Here is a 17,627-nt window from a genome sequence, read left to right on the forward strand (position 1 = left end):
AAAAGGAAAAATAGCAATTCAGCAGGCAAATTTGCCAGGTAAGGAATGAGTGGGCAGGGAGGGTTCCAGCGGGCCATGTGGGGGGCACAGCCTTGTGTTTTTGCGCAGCCTGGATTAATTGCTTTGGGAGGGTGCTCTGGGGGTGAGATTTCTCTGCAGCCCACCAAAATTTTCTCACGGCCCACTGGTTGGCGGCCGCTGATTTAAATGGTCTCCAGCAGGGGGCCCCAACCTGTGGGTCGTGGCCACTACTGGGCTGTGGCCTGTTTGCAATTGGGCTGCACTCACAGCCCCACTCATGTGCATGGTGGGCACTGGTACGTGCACCCACCGCTCACACAAATGAAGCTGTGTGCATGCCTGCCCTTTGCCCCCCAAAATCTGCTCTTTCCACCAAACGCCCCAGTGCCAGGTCGCCAACTCAGAAAGGTTGGGGAGGGCTGGTCAATGGGACTCTGAAATGTTGGTTGAGAAACCAGGGCCAGCAGCTGCAGGATTACTGGAAGAAAAATGGTTTGCCCATTGCAAATATAAGAAGAAATGATAAAATAATTTGTAATAATTTGTAATCTGTTATTACAAATCAAGCCCAACAAAAAGGGGAAAAATGCACTAGTTCTGGAAAGAACAATATCAAAATCATAAATAATAGAACAGAGGCTGGAAGAATATTTATAATAAAATTGCTGTTCTCATAAGTACATCATACATAGTTTGGCTACTATCTTGTTGCTTAACATAACCATCTTAATCAGCATTGCCTGCAGAAATATATGGTGTCCATTCATTTAAACAAATATACTTAAAATGAATGTATCATTAATTCTATAAACATTTATTTCCCCATGGTTCTTGCTAAAATGTAACCATTTTTATCCTAAAAATTAACGCTTTTGATACAGACTGAGAGTAAAATTTTAATAAGATCACGATCCTATAATCTGTAGGCTGTATCTAATCCTCAATTTTTGTAGCTCCCTCAATCTTCAAACACAAGCTACCAAATCTTGGCAGCAAACAACAGTTGCATAGTGGTTAAAATTGCATAGTTAGACAGGGATGAACCAGGTTTGATAATAGAAATTTAGGTGATTTTGGTCTGTCACTTTCTTTTGATTCATACTACTTACAGGATACCACAGTGATCGTACCAATGTATGCTCCTTGAGCACGGAGAAGTAATGGATGTTAAAATATAATAAATGAAACATAATTTTTCTCCTCTTAAAGATGAACAATTAAAAATAGGTAGTAAAAGAGCTTGGACTTCAGATTTTTATACCTCTTTTTAAAATAATGATCACTCAATTACCATGTAGACATTTTCTGACCTACAGCATATTTTTTCCAAGTAATGTGCTTGAAAAAGAGATTTAATCAATACATGATGGTGCAAATGGAAGTGGAAAGTAAAGTGTGCTGTTTGTTTCCTCTATAGGCATGCAATTTTGTGGTTATTATGCCATAACACCTAAGGCAGAAAAGGGCACATTCCTTACTCTCCTGATGAAACTTAATGCTCTGTTTCTACCACTCCATAGGTAGCTATGAGCATTCATCACAGTGTAGATAAATATATTATTTTGCTACTCTCTTTCACATTCTGTCTATTTTTTCTGCTTTTTCCTTCACTGCCTAGATTCCAGAACTCACAATCACTACTGACTCACCAGAAAAGAAGGACCCTTCTAAAGATCATCTCGTAGATTTTACTGATTCCCCACAGGGACATGCTATCAGGGTCCACACTACATCTCATGAGGAGCTGAAAGTGCCATGGGGTTTCATGCTAGGTGCTGAACCCCATCCCTTGGGACAGTGGGATGCTCCTGAATTCAGCAAGTGTGACCTCACCACAGAGGGATCTTTCATGGAAGAATGCATGGAGGAACAGTTGAGAAGATACCAAGAGCTGCCCCATCGCTTGGAGGAAGATGCCATAGATCGAGAACTGGAACAGCTTTACTTGTCCCATCTGAGCCGGCTTCGAGCAGAGGAGCTTGGAGGAAGAGGAGACTGGTCTGAAGAGAGCTCAGGCAGCAACACCAGTCCTGTACCATCTCTCATTGCATTGCGACAGAGTGTCTTGACTGATCGTGACCTGATAGTCAACTGGACAGGCCCAGAGAGAGCACTCAACAGTTCCCTGGCAAAAGAGATCACACTGTACTATGCTAAGCAACGGGATGATGACTCCAGAGATAGTGAGGAGGAGGGAATTATGGCAGGATATGCAACACAGGGACCGCCTGAGGTGGTGGGACCAGGCCGTGATAGCCCACCAGTCTTACTAGAAGGCTGCTTTCTAAATCATCTGGAAGAGGGAAATGTCCAACAGAGTCCAATGAAGGACTCTGACCCCTTTCCCAGCTTGAGAGTGGTGGCACCTAACACCTTGAGGCCAGTAATTCCAGAGGCTATGGTGATGCCCCTTGTAGTTCCAGCCCGGACACTAGTGCCCCTACCAAAGCGGCCCACAGACCTGCCATCCAGCCCTCTTGATGCCCATGGACAAGGCAAGAGCCAGGGCTTCTTGATAGGGCATGGCAGCCTCTGGCTGGGTGAGGGCCTTCATGTCCACAAGCCCCCTGAAACCAGTCCTGTTCCTCATAATGAACTTGAAAAGATCTTGACACGCTCCCTGCGGTTCCTCAGCCTCTTTGTCTTCCTTCCCGTGGTTTTCAACAGCTGCATGCCTTTGGTGGCCGTTACACTTTACCTCCTTTTGGATTGGTTCTCATAATTGGTATGGCTCTCAGAAGTGCCAAAGGCTCATGAGAAGATCTGTAACTTGGCTCTATTCCCATTTCACCTGATCAACTAAAAAATTGGCAATAGTGTCAGATCTTTTAGAGTTAATGGCATATCCATTCTAAATTTCCCAAGGTTCAGAACTATTTATTTTTATTAAATCATCTTGGACAATAAAAATGAGCTATATGTGAAACTTGCCATGAATTGGATCTGAGGTAGCATTTGTGGGTGACAGAGGGCTCAAAGCCCCAATAGCCCTCCCACTCTCCCTTTGCACAGTTTATTCAAGAAGGTTAGAAGCAACAGCATTGTCCATCCTGTCATTTTCAACTATAGAGAGGCAACTAAGTATGCCTTTTCTGAACGGCCTCAAATCCTACTCAAAGAGCCAGAATAATATTTCCCTTTTCCATCTTTAAAAACAAAATCCCTTGTTATGATTTAGTAATCTTAACAAATCAAACATGTACATTTCTAGGGGGAAAAGTCAAAATGGCCCATGTAAAATTGAAGATAGAATGTTTTATTTAAGTTCTTTATGCCCATTCTCTATATATTAGTGCAAAGTTTGGTAACTAAATTCCTAGTAAGATTGAGGAGCCTCTGGTTTTATTATATTACAAAGTACCAACCTGTTCTGTGTAAGATTTGGAGAAATCAACCAGCTAGCTCAGTTTCTATCTTGCTTTTCTCATGGCAAGTACAAATGATTACTAATTAAGTGAATTCTGCATTAACAAACAAACAAACCCATTGAGTTAAAAATGACCCCACACCTAGTGCTAATCTGTTGTAGAGGTTCCTTTGGCTCTTTGGGAAAGAATGCAGGCTTAGACCTGAATATACTACCCTGTGACATAGCAGTCTATCAATGTGAAAAAGACTAATTAATAGATGACCCCTAATCCCCATTTATTTTTACAAGGCTGGGAAATTGTAAATATGTTTTGAAAATATCATGAAGCACTTTCTTTCAGAATGTTCTCCTGTGCCAGCCTCGAAGTGAATTTAACAAGAAAAGTCCAAAGGCAAAATAGCACTTTTGTTAAGCACCTGATTTCAGAAGGATTTGTGCAATCCTGGATTGTGCTCCACGTTTCTGTAATTTCCCATTATTTGAATGAAACAGGGAGACAGACAGAAGTTTTCCATTCCAAAGAAGATGGCAGCATTTTCAGTTCTTTGCCCGCACAGCTTCTGCAAAATACAATCACAACCATTCCAGATATGGCCTCAACAATCGCACAGCCAAGTTCCATTCATGCCCCTATACCCAGCTTCTTAGGAAGAAACTTTGGACTGCTGGCTGTCTGTGCTTCTGGGACCCCTTTTCACTCCTGGATCCTACACTTCTCTGCCACTGGCAGGGTCCAACATACAGGACTACAGGAAAGTTCCCTAAAACAGATGGCCCCGTATTTATTTTTGTACCTGGTGGGAAGGCTGATTTTTTCTACCGTAGAATTCATCCCAATATAGAAATTTTATTTATTAACAACTAGCAGTACAAACCCAGGCAGGTGGGTTTGCAGAAGATTAAAATAATTTATATATATATATATATGTTTGATGTCTGCAGCAAAGGAGTAGATTGGAAACACCCTGTGTCTTCATGTGCAATAGGTTGAAATGGCACTGAACTTGCTGTAAGAAGAAAGCCCACCCGCTTTCATGCTGCTAAATGTTTTTCATTAACTTCCTCTTGAATGTTGTACTGTCAGCAGCTGCTGTGATATAGCTTTGTGGGGCCTTGTGGAGGAAGTGGAGATGATTTGTATGGGTTCTGAAGCCACTTCTGTCTGCAGATCCAGACATGGTCCTGCTTTCCCCATCCATTGGTGAATGCTCTTAATTAAGGAACGTAGGGAGGTTTGGAAAGTGGAATACTGTTTGTGCTTCATGAAGAGAGATCTGTCCTGACATCAGTCATCTTACGAAAAACCTGTATTTTCCAGATAAAAGCTGAGATCAGAATGTAATTAGCAGTCACGGCTATGTGTGTGTGTCTGTGTGTCTGTTTGTCTGTGTGTGTGTGTGTGTGTGTGTGAGAGAGAGAGAGAGAGAGAATGAATGAATAAGTACACATACTTTTCTTAATTCTCCCACGGTTAACATTATTTGATGTCCTACTATTGTTCCTTCTGCCTTATTCAAACTGTCAGATCCTTCATCAGACAAATATGTCTTATACATGTTCCACACCACATAAGTTCTGAAAATTATTTGGTACCTCCACTTGGCTACAAAGCAAGCATTGATTATACTTCACATGTCTATAGAAACACTGGTCAAAGCCAAAATCTTCATAAGTGAGCAGGGTGCCTGTGGTGGCAGATTGCTGAATAACATTAAGGACTACACAGTGGGACATAAACATATATAATGGAGTATTACTCTTCAGAGAGTTCTTCTGCACAACTTGTATTGAAATGCAAAATATCTGCTTAAAACATTCCTGTGTTTTTGCACAGCTCCTGGCCATATAAGTTAACATATGCAGGAGAATTTATGTGCGGAATGTCTTTATGTTAATTAATAAGTGGTTTCTATGGACTTGGGGATATCCAATTTCAAAGTACTTTGGATTAGGTCTTGTAAAACTAGGCTTATTTTAGTGCTTTTACTTTATATTGTTTTTGTTAACTTTCAGCATTCAGCTGGCCAAATTAGAGTACAGTTATTTCAAGGTACTCTATCTGCATATTGGAAGCTAGCATTTGTTGCAAGAAAGCTATACTAGATTCTTCCTTACGTGTACTTTATTTTTAAATGAAGTGTGTTCAGTAATATGAACCTCTACTTTAAGTTCAGTGTTGTTTACTTTAAACATAGTATCAATTAGAGCTAGATTTCAGGCTGTTATAAAGAAAACCACCTCTATAACCACCGCTGTGTATCTGCATTAATGTATACATCTTTGCTCTCACTGGATCCTGTATACTAATTCTCCACCAACATTATTATAGGAAAATCAGTGGCTTCTCTTCTCTGAGCAGCAATAATAAAATGTAATTCAGAGGAAGTAAGAAGTTTGGGTAATTTTTATACTTAATGTTGAAACTAAATAGATGTAAGAGTGCACAAATATAATTGTATGCAACAGGTTAGCATGTGTAATAATTACAGCTACTCTTTATAATAAATTAACAAGTTACCCATTTTTTCTGGGTCATGAAAAATACAAGCCAGAAAAAACTAGGAGAGCCAAGTTCGTAACTCCTTCCATTTATGTACAGACCCTCATTATATTTACAATGTTATATTTGCAAAAATCCAGCTAATTTTCAGAACAACATTATACTCTGATAGTACACTAGAGCAAGAACAAAAATGAATTCTATGACATCCTAAAGACTTACATTTAATATAGCATAGATTTTTGTGGATAATAGTCTACATTGTTATATCCAGAGTAGAGAGAGGAATACTATATGTGCACAGCCACTTGGAAGATTAGATTAATGGAGATGGTAGAAAAAAAAGTCAGAAACATCGAAAGCTATCTCTAGATCCTGACCAATAGTTCAGAAATCAGTAATTTAACAAAAAAATCAAGTGTTTTCTTATTACACTGTTAAATCAGCCCATCAGTGTAAGAATAACTGCCATGTTCAAGAGTTTTGTTAATGGTCAAAGAGTGATTTATTTATATTTTATTTGCAAAGTTAAATTAGCTGAAGGTAGTTACTCAAGCTAAACCATATTGCTTAGACTTTGGAATTATTTAAAAATGGTCAGATAGATCAGGGATGTCAAACTTAATTTCATTGAGGGCCACATCAGTGTTGTATTTGACCTTGGGGGACCGGGGAGCATGGCCATCTCAACATCACTTATTTTGGGGGAGTCTGTGGTGGCCTGAGAATTCTGCCAGCAAAAATGGGCTCCCGAGCTCTGTTTTTGCTGGCAGAGGCACTGCGGGCCAGTCCTTTGCTGTCCTTTCCAGATATAAGCACCCCGGATCTGCCCCCCCCCCCCAGCCTTGAGTTTGACACCCCTGAGATAGATGGAAGCGATAGCCCAGATGTCTAATTTATTATGGTTGAGAGGGTGATTTATTTGATCTTTTCTGTGGCTAGCTTTTTAGGCTGTGCTGACCTCTTGTAGGTTAGCAGCTGGTTCTGTCCAGTAATCTTATCTTGATGCAAGTTGGCTTATGCATGCAGAATGCATTGTGGAGATTTCACATTGGCCACTGGTATTTATGGCTTTGTGCATAAGAGATTTCTTATGGATCCATGCAATTGGGGGCGGGGGCGGGGAGCTGTGCAGGTTGAATTAGTATCAAGCTATGGATTTATGAATGAGAAGTCATGCTTGTTCAGCCCTTGAAACGTAGCTTGCTAGAGAACACTAAAGAGAATTAACAGTAGTACATTTGTCCCTGATTTAAAAGCAACAACTCTGCATTCTTTCTTCAATTTTGCAATCACCCCATGGTGTGGAATTAGATTACAATCCCAGAAGCCTTATTTGTTTTAAGCAGCCTTCCCCCAAGATAGAGCCCTCTAGATGTCTTGGACTCCATCTCCTAGATTGAGGCTGCCGCCTTTGATCATGTTCCTCAGCCAGGTCTCTTGCTATGGAAAAAGATCTGTGCATGGCAGACTATAGGGAGCATGGCAGGGAATCTTAAATATCTGCTACTGTAGAGCAAGGAATTGGATGGGACTTATGTGTGCGTGTGTGGGTGTGTTTATATGTGTATGTGTGTACATCCTTTTGAGCTGTGCCTGCTTCAGAAGCACTAATAAACATCCTGACTATATATAGCACTTGTGTCCTTGGGAATTTTTTGGAAACTGCAACAAATGAATTAGGGTAACTGCTACCTGCCCTCCTGTGATTATTTGGAAGCCTCAGCCCCCCAAGTATTTGCTTCCATATTCCCCCTTTCCTTCTTTGATTCAGTTAATGACCCAAGAATACTATTTCAAGAGGCTGTTCTTCCCCAATAGATAATATGAACTGAAATCTAAATTATTTAACTTGTCATTATCAGCAAAAAGATGCCTAAAAGTTGGTAGTCCTCAGTCATTTTATCTCTGCCCCAATTCTGACATTCTAGTTCAAGCCAGGGCAGGAAACTTGCCCCCCCCCCCCAGTGTTGCTGAATATAGTTAACGTGGCCAGTAATAAAGGATGCTGGGATTCAGTGACACTTGAAACTCATGAATTTCAGGAGAAAAATAGAGAAATCTGGTAATTGGTAATATAGTACAATTCCATATGCCTGAAAATGCCTAGTTTCTGGTTTAAACTGACTCTTGCAAAAAGCATTAAAATTGGCTTAAGAAAGAAGTGTTTAGTAATATCTGAGAACTTGACAATCTGTTCAATAAAGTGTCTGTCACAGGATACAGACCAGTGGTGGGATTCAATTTTTTTTACTACCGGTTCTGTGGGCGTGACTTGGTGGGCATGGCGTGGCTTGGTAGGCGTGGCAGGGGAAGGGTACTGCAAAATCCCATTCCCTGCCTATCCCACTAACCTGCTTTTCATCTCTCTTCTCCTGTGCATGGCAACAAAAGAAGACCCAGCCAATCAGCTGGGACTTGGGAAGCAGGGAATAAATGGGGTGGGGCCAGTCAGAGGTGGTATTTGCCGGTTCTCCATACTACTCAAAATTTCCGCCATCGGTTCTCCAGAACTGATCAGAACTGTTCCGAATACCACCTCTGTTACAGACATTGATACCCAATTCTGGCATTAGATTTCAGTGTCAGAAGTCAACCCAAAATAGGCAAAGCAACAAGAATTTACTTCAACGTGTAGACTTTTTTTCTTCTACAATGTTTGTAAAAATTAGGTTTTGTGTGTATGGACTTCATTACCCTTGGGATTCTCCCATCTAGAAAAAAAAATGGTTAGAAACAAAATATCAGAGCAAATAAATGCTTTATTGAAAATTATTAAATAAATCACCAATGAAGGCTGGGAAATTTCCTGTCTAACGGGAGCATAAGACTATTTTAGGACAGCAAAATATCCATGTTTATGAATGTGCAAGTCATTGAATTTATTTTGCAGAAGACTGCTGCTCTGGTTAGTTTGCAATCAACATCTTCTGCTTTACAAAAGGACATTAGCTGCATGCAGCCCCTTAGGCCAGATCTTGTTTTTCCTTTCATGTCTCCCCTAGATAAGGGGGAGACAATCCAAAGAGGTGCCTTGAACAAATAATCGGACAGCCAATCCAGCAGAGGCAAAGCAACAGTAATCAGAGCTGAAACAAAACAAAGGGTTATTCGATATTCTGTTTTTCACAGTAGATAAGTTTTTGGAAAGCCTGTGAGACAGGCACATTTCCAGTAATGCATTATATTCTATAATGCATTACTTATGAACTTAGAAATAGCAGACAGACCATGCAGTTAGCAGCTTATTCTTCATGAATTTGTCTAATCTCATGTAAATCACTAGCTGTCATTCAATTACATAGCATTTTGATGACAGCATTCTGAGAAAGTGAGACCAGCTGCTTGAAGCTATGGGGAGAAGCAGCTTCTCAAGGAGAGAGCCAATGTCACTAGTTGAAGAACATGGGGTGGACAAAACAGCATCAGTGCAGAGAACTGGCCAGAAGAATATTATTGATCCTAGCAGCCTATATTAAGGTGTATAAAGAATATCAAAATATTAGTTGCTGAGGCTAACCCTGTTAATCTACCTGAGGAATGGAACAGGTTCTTTCAATATTTTCATGGCTAGAGTGGCATTTCACAAAAGGAACAGTGTCAGTATGCAAACATTTCTGTGTCCAATTTTGTTGCTGGAAACAATGAAAGTGATATTCTGACCATAATTAAGCCCAGTGATGGTGAACCTACGACGTGTGTGTCAAAGGTGACACACTATTATATTTTGGATGACATGCCAATGTTCACCAATACTTGACAATTATTCTTGAAAGCACATCCTACTCTCACACAATTTTCAGTGGCTGTACACAGCCACTGAAAATGGCAGTATGCCTCTGGACATCATGCTACCCCCAGAGCCACTGGGAATCATGTGAGATTGGGGAATGTTTTCACACTTTTTGGAGACTACAGACCCTGTGGAAGAACATTTTCTGAAGCTTTCAAGAATGAAGGCCTTGTGTGACATGCAGCTTCCTCAATGTGTCTGCAACATATATATTTTCTGAATTTTTGACACACTAAGCCCCAAAAGATTTGCCATCACTGACTGACTGAACAAAGATAACTGTCCATGCACTTGATTGCAGCATATGAACTGGAATGAGATCAAGGTACAGATGCTAGACTTTGGATTGGGACCAGAATGATGCACAAATATTGTCACTGGTTATCAGGGAATTATTAAGCATGATTCAGAATGTTGATGTGTACATCTGTGTCTGCTCATTGGAACCCTTCTCCAGATCATGCTGACTTTCTAATTCTGGAGACTTAGTTTACACACTATTTTCAGTTCATTTGGTACTGATCAGAGTACCAGAGTACTCATCTGGTATCCTAGGCCTAGCTGGAGCACTATACCTAAAAAGGATTCAGACAAGTTTGGAACAGTTACAGTGAATGTGAACAAAACTCATAAGATTGGAAAATGAATACTAGTGGGAAAGTATGCTTAACCCCATAAAGGAAAAAACAGAAAAATTACCATCCAGAAAGCTGCAATCTGTTCTCCCTCTTTCCAGATTGGGGAATACTGGCCATAAATTACAAGGTAGATTTGGATTGAAAAAAATGCAGTAATAAAAGATGTTTATTTTCTAGGTAGATGGTAGATTCCCCTTACAGCCACTGTCAAGAATTATTTAATATGGATTTCTGCACTGAACAAAAGGTTGAACAAAATAGCGTTAAACAGTCTTGGAAGAAATAGCCTTCTGGATTCAGGTCCAAGTGGGGAAGAAAGACATTGGAAACATGGTGACTGCTTGGAAATATGGTTTAATGGTGGACAGATTAACATACCTTGGGTGAAGAAAGAAGGGCTGATATGCTGAGAATGCAATTGTTTTATACCCTCTGTTGGGATTTGAATTGGAGCTTGTATTCTGATTGGTTGTCAGACTCCCATGGGGCCATGCAGGGTCAACTCTGTAGGCTGTCCTGAGTCTCAGGCTTGGTGGAGCCTTGCTGGATGATGATGCAATGAAAGGGTTTTGGGCAATTTCTATTATAGCTTTACCTGGAGTAGATCTTTGTTATGTAAAATAGACAGGCCTAGGCCAGAGTAATGGCCCATTAGCAAAAGGGGGAGGGGCTGAGTTTCTGCCTCTCTGAGTTTCTACTTTTCTTTTTAGGGGAACTATTCTGCCTCTTTAGTATATCCTAAAAATTTTCATTTTTCTAGGAGTGGGTGGGTTTTAACTTCCAACAACAGCATTTAAACAAAGCTGGTAGCTTTATCAATAATATTGCATGTTGGACTTGTCTTACTTTTCATTGGCTTCCCTAAGCACTTTTTTTTGCAGTGAATGATCTATAAATTTATAAAATAACTTATGGAGAAAAGGGAAGTTTGGATTAGCAACATTCATAACAAGGCTTTTTGGGGTGGGACTGGAGCCCTTGTGCTCATTCCACACACACACACACCCTTATCAAAATAGCTTTCCAATAGTTGACCACAGCCTTACAGATATCCCAATGGAAAGATTCGTGAAAGTTTTTAAAAATATGCTCTGCAATATGTATCCTTTGTGGCCCCATACAATGCAACACTCTGTATTGTTGTGCACTTGTGAGCATGAGACAAGGAGGAGCTTTCTTTAAGATTTAATTTGCAGAAGTTTTCCTTCCTATGGTTGACTTGGCAACCGAGTGTTGAAATTGCATTGGAAAGAAGGGTGGTGGGATATAGTATTAAAAGCCCGTGAGGGGGCGAAGAGGAGAATTATACTAAACAAGGTGCGTGTCTTTTTATGTCTATATGGGTTTCCTTCTTGACTCTATATAAGCAATGTTGACCCATTTGACCCTCGGACCTGTTCCAGAAGTTTAGAAACGAAGCCCTCGCCTTGAGTCCTCTCCTTCCTGGTGAATGACCTATAAAGCCGAATTCCCGGATCTAAGGTAGGCTTCTGTCAAGCATTTCCCAGAGTCCCCCTACCCCCACCCCCCACCCCACCCCCCGGCACTTGGTGCTTTCCACCAGCTGCTCTTGGTTCTTGCAAGTGAAAAAGGATGCTTCCCTCCTGCCCAAATCCCTCCCACCGCCGCTGGGGCCGAAGCTGTCCGGAAATTCCCGAGGCTTCCCCTCTCCCGCACCTTCTCACACTCTCACTCACACACGTACAGACAGACGCTCGCGCGCTCTCTCTCTCTCTCTCTCTCACACACACACACACACACACATACACACACACACACACACACACACACACGCACACACGCACACACACACGGGGCGCGCGCGAAGGGGCGCGCTTATCTCTGTCCATTGTCCTCCCTGTTAGCTTCCACAGCCATTTCATCCAACGCCGTTTCCTGCAACACTCTGCCCTGTCTTCTCTCTCCCATGGCAGCCGTCGCGCGGACCTTGGACCTCCATCACCACCAACGGCTTCTCCCAATGAAGCCCGGAGATGCTGGGGCCTAAAAGTCCTCGCCCCCTCCCAGGCTAAAGAATCTTCCGGTAGACGGGACCAAGATGGCTTGACTTCCACTTCGACAGGAGCAGTTGAATTTGGGGTCCTTCCTGGTGGAATCCCACGGAAAAAAATGAATCGAGCCACAGCCAGTTTTTAAGAGCTCTTGGGATTTTGAGGGCAGACTCAGTTGGGGTATAGTGCGATCTGATGCCTTGGGTACCCCGATGAAACTAATCCCCGGAAGAATTGGTGAGCACCTGTTTTTTTGTTTTTTTTTGACATAAGAATGGATCAGTCTGGAGATTTTTTTTGCTTAAAGGGAGGGGGTTCTGCCGGTTGGATTTTAGTGGAAATGGACTAGGTAGGACCCGGTGGAAGGAAAACCTAGTAGACTGGATTTTGCTGCTGTCTGTTTGGGGAGTCAGACTAGACCAGCCTGAATTTCACCGGAAAAAAATGATGGAGTAACCTTGGTCCAGACATGGCAAACGGAGCTCAGTTCTTCTGGATGCATCTTTTAAGCTGGTGGCAGACTCTGCTCTCCATCCCCATCAACCCTCCTTCTCCTCCTCAGCAAGGGCTGATTTTGCCATTCTCCTAAGCAGTGAACATCATCGGAAGGAGAAAAAAAAAAAGGTAAAGGCTTGGATTATTTTCCAGCTCCTTATACCTTATCCAGGCAGACAATAGAGGGAGGGGGCAAGATCACGGCCTGCAGGAAGAGGGAAGGGAGAAGGGGTGATCCTTTGAAATGGCAGTTTCCCTAGCCCCATTTCTTCCTGGGAGAAGGACTGGCCCTGTCTCCAAGGCAACAACAGCTCTGGGGCATTCCTAGCCAGCCTCCCTAGATAGGGTGTGAACCCTGAGCTACCAGAACAGGGTAGAGTGGATTGAGAGGCAGGCTTTTTGCTTTCTGTCCCCCTCCCCCTTCAAGTGCCATCCATCTACCCGTCACGTATCCCCAGCCAGCCAGTTGGGATACTATTTCTACCACCCCTCTGATTAGCCAGACTGGAGAAGCGGAGGTGAGCAGGCCCAGTTGCCAGACAAAACCGCATGCTCAAAACTGGTGATGCAGGATTGTTGTCTATGGCCATTCCTTGCAAAGTCCTCTCCTGCCTTTTTTAAAAATCTGTTTCTCTTCCCCTGTTATCTGTTATCTCCACCTCTTCATAGATCCACTTACTGCTATCTCCCAAACCAAGAGACAAACACATGGATCCGCTTCCTATCTTTTTGCACCCTGCATTCTAGCCGCCACAATAGGAAACCCCCCTCTCCTCCTACTCATCTATCCCTGTCTTCCTGCCTCCTCCCCTTCTTGCTTTTCCATTTCACTCCTTTTCACATATCTCTATGGAGCCACCACCTGTTTCCTCTCTTCCTTTACATGGGAGGGGGGGGAAGCTAAGGGTGGGGACAGCTTTTATATGGTACCAACAAAATATATATATATATATATCCCATCTGCTCATGCTCAAGCTGGGTGTGGGAGTCTTATTTCCATTTTGCAATAACTACATTGATCCCAATTCTTTTGCTGCTTGCTAATCTTTTGGTCCTCTGTGCCCTGTTGATCTTGAACCCCCACCCAGTCTTCAATCTGTGGTGGCTTTTCCTCCATGATATCTATATATGCATTTCTCTAAAAGCACGGAAAGCAGAGGAGAATGACTGAATGCATCTTGTGCTGAGCGCTCATCATCCCACCTTCAAATCGTCACTTGAGAAGCAATTACCTAAGCTTGATCCTGACTATGAAACTGAGACACTTTTGAAACAATTCCGTTAACCCAGTATATATATCATTTTTTTTTACCACTTATATAATATAAGTGGTAAAAATATAACAAATGCGTAAAGTTCAATGTGTGCAGAATGATGAAGTAGGTTGAGGGCAGGAAAATGTAAAATCCCTTTGTTCTCATCCACTGGGCCTAGCTTGTGTTTAGCAAGCTGTTAACTGAATCTAAAGGATTCTTTACTCAGTTTGATGAGCTGCTTTGTCAAAAGAAGTACATTGATTTTGAGACAAGGTATTGATCCTCCCTCACTTCCCACCACCTGATGCTATAACAGAAATTGGTAGTAAACTATGTATAAAACATAAATATTTCATCTGAGAACATCTGGATAGAAATCCATATCACAAACTACAATAAAACAACATTAATAAAAACCTTGTTTTATGTCACCCTGATGTTACTTCAGAGGTATTGAGCTCAATACTATTATCTTTAAATTGCCATCTAAAGTTCTATCCAAGACAAATTTCTTTTGGAACAAATATTCCAACAATTATGCTTGTATACAAGAAGTAAATTTGTGTTTCACCCTTGAGTCAGTCTTACTCTGTCAGGTCAACCTATCTCGCAGAGTTGTTGTTTTTGGGGAAAAGAGAAGGAGAGAGTGCCATGGATATAACCTTGCCTCGGATAAAACACCTGAAGGAAAGGTGAGATATAAATAACACAATCATAAATAGCCACTTATCTAGATATTTTTAATTTAGTAAATCTTCATATATTTAGCTAGAAAACTTCATAAAAGTTACTTAGCTCTATTTCAAAGATTAAATAAGAAGGATATAAACTTGGAAATTACAGTATTAAAAATTAACCATGTGCTAGTAACTATAGCCAATTTATTTGCAAGGTTGAATAAACTATTACTCAGTTAGAAATAATACAACTTTAAATAATTACATTACTCCACTATCACTGATGTAAAGAAAGTGTTACTGGTCTGTCTGGAGAGTTTAATAACTACACTTAACAAATTCCTGCTTTAAAATTAGTAGTAAACCAATTGTCTGTCACAAGGTAATCTAGTAAAATAATACCAAGAATTTGTATTTATTTGCTTTTCTCTAAGATTTTAATAAATCAATTGTTAATCTACATAGAAACTTCAGTTATTCTAGTCACTAAAATAGATTTATAATTTCTAGGGTTATGAGAGTAATAGGTGCTAAAATCTTACTAGGACTTTTTAGTAACTTGCTTTTCTCTTGCTCATAAATACACAAAGTGCTTATGTATATAAAAACGGGTGAGAAAAAATTGTGTTTTTATTGTGGCACTGTATCTGAATCAGTTTTTATTAGTTTATTGTAGCAGGTATATTTCACTGCAAGTATCACTTAGCTATGTGTAAATAATCACTGAATATATAAGTGAGGATGTGAGGCATGTATGAGGATATGTGTCCAAGTGTTGAATGAATGTGTTGTGCAATACAATTCTTTAGGTTTATTCAGTTGTTTAATCCTGATTTCAGTAGAACTTTCTCTTTTTAATTATATTAGAAATTTCTCTTATTGCAACATTTGCATTGCTTGAGATCTCTTTAGAAGATGCTTTTGTTTCAGGTCACCCAAATGTATACAACCATTTTTATGAATGAACTTAATTTAGTGAACAAGGGTGCATTGTTGCATAAATGTATGTATTAATCTATAAACCATATTAATTTTTCTTGATTTATTCATGAATTGGATGAACTGCCATTTCATTGAATTATAAAATTCTACAATTCATGCAGTTTTCATAAAACTATTTGTACCCCATAATTGTAAAATTCTTCATAATTTTTAACAGTGTTGCATCTGCCATTCATATTGAGCATAATTATTCTCTCATCACCCAGATGAGGGAAATCAGTGAAATGGAATAGGCAGAAAGATTAACATTTGTTGCCCTGTCAACCATGTTCAACAGAACCTTCTCCTTTATACATGTATCATTTTATATACACATGGAATAGGATACACCCAAATCTTTATATGGCTCAATTTAGAATGAATGTGTCTCATTTTGTGCCTGAATTCAGGCCCATGCATTTCTGCATACCTTCAAGATTATTCAAAGGTTAATGAAGCAGTCTAATATAAACTGCAGCTGTGTTACTAAATGTATTTTACCAATATTATTTTGAGTGTGTTGGTACCAATTATAATAACAGGAAGTGTTACTGTTGAAGAATGCAGCTCCTGATTGACATCCCACTTTCCATTATGACTGACAGGTGCCACTCCAGAAAAGTATATTTATAGCTCAATTGTGGGGTCCTTGGTGGTCTCTGAGCTTGTTTGTTTTCTTGCAGACATTTCATTACCTAACTAGGTAACATCATTGGTGGTAGAAGGGAGTGAATTTGTCCTCTGCTTATATACTGTACAAGTGGTTTGCCCTCTCAGTATTGATGAGTTTGTTCTTGATGGTACCTTGATTACGTTGTTGTTTAGACTGTTTGGTTGTTTTCTGAATTGTTAGTTCCTTGATGGGAGTATTTTTTACTGCTTGATGGTTGGCCTGGTGTTAATCTTTACAGAGATTATTGATCTGCAGAGATCTATTGATCTGTGGTTTTATCAACACCCAGATAAGCAGAGATTAACACCAGGATTAATACTAAGCCATCCATCAAGCAGTAAACAATATTCCCATCAAGGAACTAACAACTCAAAAAACAACCCAACAGTCTAACAATAGCCTAATCAAGGTACCATCAAGAACAAGGCTCTTCAAATTTGGCAAGTTCCTGAGCCAACATGACTGGAGGAGGAATTCTGGGAGTTGAAGTCCACAAGTCTTAAAGCTGTCAAGTTTGAAGACCTCTGATCAAGAACAAACTCGCCAACATTGACAGGGCAAGCCACTTGTATATAAACAGAGGGCAAATTCACTCCCTTCTTTCACCAATGATGTTACCTAGTTGGGTAATGAAATGTCTGCAAGAAAAAAAACACCAAAGACCATTCAGGTGTCACTCCTACAGTATCAATTGCTTGGCCTTAACTGTGGTCCTCCACCCTTCTACTACTGTGGCAGTACTTTCTTCTCATATATACAGGGACTCATCTGTGCAAGAGAGTTCTTAGACACCCTCTGCATTATAGAATTTAGAATGATTTGCTATCTGAGGGGAAAATCTAGTTCAGGGATCAAGAGTTGGGCCAAATACTAGCCACTTAAAATAGTTGTGGCTCCTGTCTTCAGCTATGCCTAAACTCTAATGGGATCAAAACTAATAATGACTAATGAGGAGAGAGATCTTGGAATAATTTATATTCAAATACATTTGAGATTTTGGAGTAACATTACACAATGCAATGAAGGTGTTGATACAGTGTACAGTGTTGTAAAAAGGCCAAAAGCATGTTAGAGCCCCCATTTTACAACTTTTGCTACAATTGTTAAGTGAATCACTGAAGTTGTTAAATTAGTAACATGGTTGTTAAATGAATCCAGCTTCCACATTGACTCTGCTTGTCAAAAGATTGCAAAAAGTAATCACATGACCC

At 40.4% G+C, this 17,627-nt stretch overlaps 2 protein-coding genes across 3 annotated transcripts in view; both read left to right on the top strand.

Annotated features, from left to right (window-relative positions):
* Positions 1 to 4,725, top strand: part of PPP1R3F (protein phosphatase 1 regulatory subunit 3F) — a 42,957-nt gene extending 38,232 nt beyond the window's left edge. Inside the window, exon 4 of the mRNA XM_026711653.2 lies at positions 1,640 to 4,725. Coding sequence (XP_026567438.1) covers positions 1,640 to 2,743 — 1,104 coding nt within the window. The 3' untranslated portion in view covers positions 2,744 to 4,725. The remainder of the gene's footprint in view (positions 1 to 1,639) is intronic.
* Positions 4,726 to 12,122: 7,397 nt separating this feature from the next.
* The window catches only part of GPR173 (G protein-coupled receptor 173), a 29,077-nt gene continuing 23,572 nt past the window's right edge, over positions 12,123 to 17,627 (top strand). The window contains exon 1 of one of the 2 annotated variants that reach the window (XM_087925815.1): positions 12,123 to 12,958. The gene's annotated coding sequence lies outside the window, so the exon portion shown is untranslated. The remainder of the gene's footprint in view (positions 12,959 to 17,627) is intronic. The other variant, XM_087925817.1, reaches the window with a different exon arrangement.

This window comes from Pseudonaja textilis, chromosome 2 (genome assembly GCF_049901715.1).
Source record: "Pseudonaja textilis isolate UNSWEBS1 chromosome 2, rPseTex1.2, whole genome shotgun sequence".
Taxonomy (NCBI): Eukaryota; Metazoa; Chordata; class Lepidosauria; order Squamata; family Elapidae; genus Pseudonaja; species Pseudonaja textilis.